Here is a 9,270-nt window from a genome sequence, read left to right on the forward strand (position 1 = left end):
ATGAGACACAAATGGTTCTCACTAATAGTACAAATTTTGTCCCATGGGTAATACTATTGTCTTTTTCTTTTTTAAAAAAATTATTTCGATTGTTTTTTTAGATTCAGGGAACACATGGGCAGGTTTGTTAGCTGGTTATACTGTGTGATGTTGAGGTTTAGGGTACAGATGATCCTGTCACCCAGGTAATGAGCAGAGTCCCCAGTAGGTAGTTTTTCAGCTCTTGTTCCCGCTCCCCACTCTACCTCCCCAGTGTCTATTATTCCCATGGGTCCTCAGGTATTACTATTTTCAAGTTTTTTCTTTACATGAAACTACTGAAAGAAAAAGTATGTCATGCTTATAGGTTACTCTGTACATTTATCATTCTATTAATAAACATCTTAAGTAATTAAGTAGTATATTAAGGCCATAAACCAAGTCATTATCTCCTATCAAAGGACTACTGTTATTCAATCATCTAGAAAATTCATTTTAGGCAGGACACAGTGGCTCATGTCTGTAATCTCAGCACTTTGGGAGGCCGAGGTGGGTGGATCATGAAGTCAGGAATTCGAGACCATCCTGACCAGCACAGTGAAACCCCACCTCTACTAAAAATACAAAAATTAGCTGGGCGTGGTGGTGTGTGCCTATAATCCCAGCTACTCAGGAGGCTGAGGCAGGAGAATCGCTTGAACCCGGGAGGCAGAGGTTGCAGTAAGCTGAAATTGTGCCATTGCACTACAGCCTGGGTGACAGAGAGAAACTCTGTCTTTAAAAAAAAAGAAAATTCATTTTAATGGGTTATGTTACAGGGTTGAGGTCAGCCTACAGACACAAAATAGGTTAACTGAATTTTTTTTTTTTTTGTATCAGGTTTTAATTTTTTCATTGGAACAGGATTTGGGGGTGGGGATACTAAATATGGCAGGGTTCAACAAATTTACATTTTATCAAAATAAGGTTCTTAAAGAATGCAATGATAGCATATGCTTTAACTCTCATAGCACAATCCCTCATATTAATTGATGGTCACAGAAAAATGCTGTAATGCTTTAAACAAAAGTTTTAAAATACATCAGTGACACAAGTTTCAAACAAAATGCAGTGATCAAAATACTTAACTATCCTTTCATCAAGCTTTTACAAACACAATCAGTCTTCGCTGTCTGAGCAAATCAGTTTTAGTTTCTTCATGGTCCTCCAACTGTCTTTTAACATGACACTTGTCCGGTTGTTGAATTTATAATGCAATAGTATTTTAGACCAGTTTCCCTCTCCATATTTCCTCACACCAGATCTCAAATTCTTGTCTTCTTCCCAAAGCCATGCCTGTCTTTTTCTAGTTTCATGTTTTTCAGGAGTTACCAGTTGACTCTTTGAAACAGGTATTCTGTTTTCAGTGGCTCTTCTGCTTTCTTTTTAATTTTTTGTACTTTGAAGAGTTCCTACTCTTCTTTCTTTCTTATTAAGGTCTTGTTGCTGGGTTCCATGTTGCAACTTAGATAAGAAAAGATTCTTGTGAGACCTTTTTCTTGTGTCTGAATTAACTTCAGTTTCCATTTCAACATCAAGTTTATCTTGAGAAGTTATTGTTCTTGTTCTTTTTCTTTCTACTACTTTTGCTTCTGCCTTCATTAGAAAGGTTGATGATTTTTCACTTAGCACATAATTCACATAACTCTTAATTTTCTCCGTCATGTGGTTGTAGCTGAAGTGCTGAAAAAAGGAATGAAATGCATCTTTCTGAGAGATTATCATAAGCAATTTGCTTTTGAGAGGCATGTAAGAATTTGGATGACCAAATATTCTTTCAAAGACTTCTTCTGCTTCTTTAAAGTTGCCATTTTCCATACAAACAGCTGTAGCCTGAATTTTAATTAAATTCTGTATTTCTTCGTGAAGTTTGTCATGTTCCTTTTCAATTGAACCCCAAATCATCAGGGCTGATTCCAAGGGTGTAATTCGTTCATCATTTTCAAACTGTGCATCAAGGGTTTTTCCTGCTGCAATTCTTGTCAAAAACTGACATATGTATATAGTTCTCAACTGGTAAGCTGTTAGGCTGGATAGTCCATGAATAATAGCCTCTGCACTGTTGAGGGTCCTGTGGAAGTCCTTGGAGCTACCGTCGCGGAAAGCTCCGCAAAGAGAGAGGCAGAGGAAATCGAGCATCCAGCCGGCAGCCACGGCCTCGGCCTCGCCCTCGGCCACCAGGCCCGCGTCCTCCTCCTCCTCCTCGGGGGCCCCCACCTGCACCTGGCACTCGAGCAGTTCCTGGCATTCGAACTGCTCCTCGTCGGTTCTCTCTGTTTCTGCCATCTGCTCCTTGGTAGGGTCGGCATCCCTACCATCCGCCGGCATATTTATTAAAATTTATTTTTATAAAAAAGATTTAAAAAAGAAATGTCTGCTCTAAGCAGTTACATGAAAATCGATAAATACAAAAGCAAGCACAAGAGTATTCAGTAGAGAATTTTGAGACTGAACAATCAAGTTTCAGGCAAATCTTGTGTGGTTCATAATTTTAGCCCTTTATTATGCAAAGCTGCCAATTCAATTTTACAATGCAAGAAATGTTTGGTGTGACTATCAAGTTATATTTACTGTTCTGCGTATCTACTAAAAGATTCACTATCTTGAAAGAGTCGGTTCAAATTACCTTTGAACACACTTTTAGATCCTCTTTTGTAAGCAAAAATTGACAGACTAAAATGTGTTCTTTCTTAACTGGCATCAGCATGTGAAACTTTAGAAAAACTGGTAGAGCAAATAATGATTCAGTTGCAGACCCAAATAACTTCCAAATCAACAAATTCAAACAGAGGAAAAAAGTTGCTGATCTTAGATGAATTGCCCCATGTTGCCACTTCCTTTCACATGTGTCATGGTAGAAAAACTCTCATATAGAATTTTTCCCACCCATCAGAAGAAAGTAGTTATTATCTCAATTTCCTATCTCCTCTTCTGCATCTCACCTTCTGAGGAGATAAATATTAGAATATCAATGTATCCAGTGCTAAACCCAGAGATAAGGGGTTGGGATGCAAGTTGGAAAAACTGGGAAAGTATTCAAATCTGGATCTCTCTTCCCCCTCTGGCTTCTCTCTCACCTCTCTCACTCTGTCTGTCTGTCTCTCTCTCTCTCTCTCTCTCTCTATCTTCCTTCCTCTTTCTAAAAGAAGCCCTTGAAAGAGTTTTATGTATTTGCAGAATCAAATTTGTCTCCTCTCTTCTTCTCTCATCAGTACACTCTGTTCAGGTTTTTGTTGTCATCTCTTCACCAAAACTGTTTTAGTCAACATCGTCGATGACCTCAATGCTGCTAACACCAAAGTTCAAGTTTCAAGCTTTGTCTAACTCAACTCTAGCAGCATGAAATAATTTATTACTCTCTACTCCTTGAAGCATTGTCTTGTCTTCCAGGAATATACACTGCCAGTGTTCCTTCTCTTATTGCCTGCTCTTTTTCAAGGTTCCTTGCTGGCTCCTATTTTTCTTTCTGACAAATACAAGCATTTCATGGCTCAGGCCTTGAAAGTCTTCCCTTATCTATCTAACTATCCATCCACACTCACTTTCTTCATGAGTTCATCTAGGCTTGTGATAACTTCTAAATACATAACTTTAGTCTCAGCCTCTTTCCTGAGATATAGACTCAGAGATCCAGCTGACTACCTGATGTCTCCACAGAATGTTCAATGGCCATCTCAAAGTCAACATGTCCAGAACCAGGCTTCTATATTCAATCCAGCCTCCCCAAATTTGCTTCTGCTCAGCCTGCACCAACTCAGTGGATGGCGATACCATTGATCCAGTCAGGACTAGGACAAGAGTGAAGTAAGCCAAACACTTAGGCACAAGCTTTAAGGCATTCGGAGCATCAAGGAAGTGCTGACCTTGCTTTCGCATGGCTATGCAAGGGCCTCCTTAAATTTTATGCCCTCAGCATCTCACTTGGCTCACCCTAGTACCAGCCCTGCTGCTTCTTGTTCAAGCCAAAAACTTCAGCATCATCCTTTATGCCTCTGTTTCTCTCACTCTCTCTTCCAATCTACCAGGATATCCTATTGGATCTACCTTCATTAATATTAAAGTGTTTGATCCAGTTACTAAAGAAATAATCAGATATATCCAACACAATGCAGGAATTTTTATAAAAATATAATTCTTGTCCTAAAGAAGAAAAACCAAAATTCTGCTCTTATTTTCACAAAGGCAGGGAGCTAAGAGAAGATACACATACTGTTTCAGGGTGTTTGAAAAAATTAATAGACTGATTTTTAGACCAGTTTTAGGTTTACAGGAAATGTGAGCAAAATATACGGGGTTCCTGTATACTCTCTTCCCCCACCAGCCTCTGATTTTTCCTATTATTAACATTTTGTGTTGGTGTGGCACACTTGTTACAATTGATGAACTAATATTCATGCATTACGATTAACTAACATCCACAATTTATATTGGGGTTTAGTCCCTGTGTTGTACTGTTCTATGGGCTTTGCTAAATGCATTATGTTGTATATTTCCCATGACAGTATCTTAAAGAATAATTTCACTGCTCTAACAATCTTCAGGGCCTTATTTCCCCTCAGCTAGCAGTGATGTCTTTAGGTACAAGTACACAGCACCTATAAAAACCTAATTTATTGCCTTCTAGGCAAGCCAGGGCAGTGACTGAGGACAGTGACAATGTCACCTATCTCCCATTCAGCAGCCTGTGTTTGGTGCAGAGCCCAGGGTTCCTAGGTCCAGCCTATATGCTCCAATGGTGGTTTCCTACACTCAAAGACAATGAACTTCCAGACACATCACAAATGCCAGGTGCTCTGCAAAGCTGTCCTGATTCCTCCTAGCAACATGAGTTGCCACATTTTCTTTATTCTAAGGTGTCAGGCACATGATCATGGTGTCCATCAGGCTGTCTGGTCCTCTGATTATACGTCAGTCTCCCAGACTAGATCAGGGGCTTTTCAAGGGCAGAAGCTCTGTCTTAGTCAGCTGTGTCTTCCTCAGGGCCTGTACTTGCCATTTGTTGATGATATGAAAAGAGTTGAGGTTGTGAGGGGGAGGAAGAAGGATGGTGGAATGAATAAAGGGAAAAGAGGGAAAGAAAAAAGACAGGGAGATAGGGAAAGTGTTTGTGCCCTTGTCCTCGGTCACAGGTCACTATGGGTGGGCACAGGTGTTCAGCACCAGAATGCCAGGAAGATGAGCAAGAGAGGGCATCTCTGAGTCAGGGCTGGTGCATTTCTCACACCCAACGATCCATCCACATCACTGATGAATCTGGTATGTTGTACTTTTCCCCACCAGCAGCCCTAGTTGCACATGAGAGACTATCGCCTGCTATTGCACTGACTTCATATAGTCCTAGGACCTCAGGGCTAATGAGTTCTCAGTTACATGGAACAGCTTTGTTTGATAAGTTATTCCAGTTTTATATGTAAGAAAACTTGGTGTTCTTATGTTATTTAATATATTGATTTGCTACATTGTATAAAAAGACAAATAAATGAGACTTCTTTAAACTGTCTTGGAAGAAGTCTCAAGTCCCCTGTGGCTCTCAAACCTCAGTGCGGACAGGCAGTTCACGACATTTGTTGTCCATAGTGTACTTGTTTGGACAATTTCTCAATTTCCAAACAGCAGTGATGTTTTTTGCAACAAATAAATTACAAAATGAAATATTTCACATTTTGTCCTCCCTCTGATATAAATCTTTGTGGTCCTAAACAATTAAAGCTCCTTAGTTTAAATTGGAAGTATTATTAAGGAAAGTTGAAATTGTATGAAAGTGATTAAGTTGAAGATTCAAAAATGTGTCTATATTTGGGAATATTGATTATGATTTTAACATTAATTTTTTGATCTAATACCATTTCCAAAATTTAACCTACAGAAATACTAAAACATATGTGCAGTTATAGGTTAAAAGAATATGATGAAATTATTTGCAGTAGGGCAAAATTTAAAACAATTCAAGTGGTTTTAAAGGAGGATTAAATAACTATATTTAATGATGAGTGAGTAGTAGGTTAAAAAAGGAATTATCTTGAATAATAAGAAAAATAAAGATTCTAAGATACGTATTCAGTGAAGAAAGTTTCAGGATCACATGTTTGCTATCACTTCATTTTTGCAAAACAAACAAGCAAGAATAAAACCAAAAGCTACACACGCACACATGCACACATGCACACACTGCAAGACACTTGTGAATTGAAGGGGATAATGTTAATATTCACACAGGAACCATCAGCATGATATAGGAGTGTCAAGAAAACCAGGATCTATAACCACCTTAATTTAATGGACTTTATATTCTGTGTTATACCTTACTATCTATAAGAATAAAATTAAATTCTCCATACTTAAAGTATCTATAAAAAATTGAGTAAATTGTAAACTTGGATCTCAAGTCCAGTTCCTCTAGTTCTCTCAGAACTATCTCCCTTTATTTCAAAGTTCATGGATTGATTTTTGGTTTTCCTAACATGTACCGCTGTATTTTAAATGTACACATCACCAGGGCATTATTTTTTCTTGTTCTCTTACTATTGGAACATACACTTAACCCCTTCTGACAATCTAGCCATTGTAAACCTCCCAGGTTTATCAACTGTCATCTTCCAAGTACTCACAGTGCCAATTTCTGATATTACAATGGCCTCAGATTTTGTCCTTTGGATTTTTTTGAAAATAAATTACAGTGTCTATTTACATGGATAAAGAGTGACCACTGTCTTTGGCTGGTTCCTGTTGATAATGAGACCAAGGCAGGGGCCTTCACTGAATTCCCACATGTGCTTGGTTGCAAGCCACACTCAGGTGACAGACAGTCTTGCAGTTGGTGCTGTTGGTCACATGAAGACTGGGAAAGAAAGTGCATCGGATCAAAATAAACTTATTTCTCTTGCAAAACATAACAACTTGAGGCACATACACTGTGAATATTGGGTCAGAAGCATTATCTTAATATTGAAAAACTAGTATATAATTATCAAGAACAGAAATGTAAAAAACATAAACAGCTTGATGATAGAATTGGTACACGTTTATTATTAGAAATTCTATTTGAAATCCAGAGAAGAGTAACTCAATGGAGAAAAACATATCAGATATTAGATGACAAAGAATATTAGAAAATTTTGACTTCTTTTTCCAATTGAATTTAACAATGTTTTACTCCATAGTTGATGATTGATTTGCCTCTGCCAGGAGGTAAATTCTCAGAGATATTCTTTCTGCCATTGTTGCCAATTTGTGACACAGCTAGCGTAGGATTTATATGCTGTTCTGGTCAATATCCTTCAGAAATGCCCGGCAGAACACAGGGACACATATTCTCCTTCAACAAACACTCACAAAATGTGAAATCAGACTTCTGTTGGTACAGAGTCAGCTGAAGGGCTTGTTATGAGGCCTCATTCAGTGTGAGGCAAAGGTCGTGAAGTTTGCATTTAAGTTTTTAAAAAGTTATGTATAAAGAGTGGCCATCATGATGATTAAACACATTGTATTTTGCCCTTATGAAATGTGATCAAAAATCACAAACTTCAATGACAATAAGTAATTGGTCTTACTTCGTCTGCTCATACTGAAAAAACTGAGTCTTGTCCTATGCAACAGGGCTGGAGCAGTTGGAACATGCATCAGTTGGAACATGTTTAGAAGCTAATGGATAGCGTTGGTTTACATTTCATATAAGATAGAGTAAATTAAGGACATCTTTCTAGTGTCTTCAGATATTCAAACAAGTAAATATTTCATATATCTGAGTTTGCTCCATTATTTGTCAAACACATTTTCATTTTGATAAAAATGTCTCAAAAATGCCTTAATAATGTGTGCTTTGGTGAGGGAAATTTGGAAATAACGAATGTGAGCTAATCCTCTCTTTGTGACTGAAGGGTCCTCACTTGAAATCATCACCTTTGGAGCTGTGCTTCTATAATGTGATGCTCACTGGGTTTTTGAGATATAATGCCTGTCCCTAAACTGAATTGCCCCAAACTGCTTTATAGTTGTTGATTTCACTACCAGTGTCCTCTCCTTCACTCTTATTTTGTATTTCAGTGTACCAAACTTACAACGTTTTTGTTGGTTTTGTTACCAACAGAAACATCAGGTGAATTAAAAGATACCAAGATAAGTACTCATCAAACTAAAAAGTAAATGCAATTAGATGTTACTTTTGCCAGAGGGTGGGTGGGCAAATTTAGCATAATGCATTGCATTAGTTGTCAGTATGGAGCATGCTTCAGAGTCATCTGGAGGGCTTGTTAAAATGCAGGTTGTTGGGTTTCACCCCAGAGCTTCTGATTCAGCAGATCTTGGGTGAGGCCTGAGAATGTGCATTTCTAGCAGTTGTCCAGTGGATGCTGCCCATCTGAGGACTACACATTGAGAGCTACTTGCTGCAGAGAAAAGTGGAATGGGGAGAGTTTAAAGAATCGGGGAGAGTTTAAAGAATCAGTAAGAATTTAAGGTTTCAGGAAATGTTTGGAAGTCTGCAAGTAGAAAAAGGGGAATGTTAATTTTCTCTTCACATATTGGGCATTACATTTATGGAACTCTAACACAAAGAGGGAGAGCTGTGGGAAAAAATCAAGGGATTTGCATAAAATGATAGATTAGAGTTACATGTTAGTTCACAAAATGATTTTGGGAAGATATGTTAAATAATCTCAACATTATAAACTGACACCATGTCGGGCAACCTCGCTCTCCAAAATCCTCTCATGTTGCCTTTGCACTAGGCTGGCCTGGATGGAGCCTTGGTTGGACCCCATGTGGCATTCCTAATGTCTCTATATTCTAACCCATTGGTTGCCAATAAAGTGCTTTGCCAACAGATTTTGTTCTGAGATAGTGCACAGCGCTGAAGAGAAAATAACTTTGCAAATCCAGTGATTTCATGGGCCACTAGGCTCTCTGGATTCTCTATTACCCAGTTTATCTTTTGTTCATTTAATCCATCACAAACAACATTGAATTAGTTTGTTGGACAATTAGGTAAGATATTAAACTAATGATATACATAGAAATATGTCAAGTCATTATTTTAAGAATACATCTGTAAGACATAGTTGGAGAAGGCTTTTTCTTGTGAACCCTGTAAAGGCTTTTCCCCACAACTCTAATAGTTCAACAGGTACCAACTTTTATAAATAATACTTCTTTTTCAGAGGTGTTCACAAGTGGGAAAAGAATTTTCTATAATGGATGTTTAAAAAAATCAGTTCCAAGGAAATTAATTCTTGTAAACCTCCCATAATAAACATC

The 9,270-nt window shown here is 38.0% G+C and overlaps 1 protein-coding gene across 1 annotated transcript; it reads right to left on the reverse strand.

Annotated features, from left to right (window-relative positions):
• Positions 1-1,058: 1,058 nt before the first annotated feature.
• LOC129057579 (telomeric repeat-binding factor 1-like) lies at positions 1,059-2,334 on the reverse strand. Its single transcript, XM_054547774.1, has one exon. The coding sequence runs from the start codon at positions 2,302-2,304 to the stop codon at positions 1,405-1,407; it is 900 nt and encodes a 299-aa protein (XP_054403749.1). The 5' UTR covers positions 2,305-2,334; the 3' UTR covers positions 1,059-1,404.
• Between the last annotated feature and the right edge of the window lie 6,936 nt (positions 2,335-9,270).

This window comes from Pongo abelii, chromosome 12 (genome assembly GCF_028885655.2).
Source record: "Pongo abelii isolate AG06213 chromosome 12, NHGRI_mPonAbe1-v2.0_pri, whole genome shotgun sequence".
In the NCBI taxonomy this organism is placed as follows: Eukaryota; Metazoa; Chordata; class Mammalia; order Primates; family Hominidae; genus Pongo; species Pongo abelii.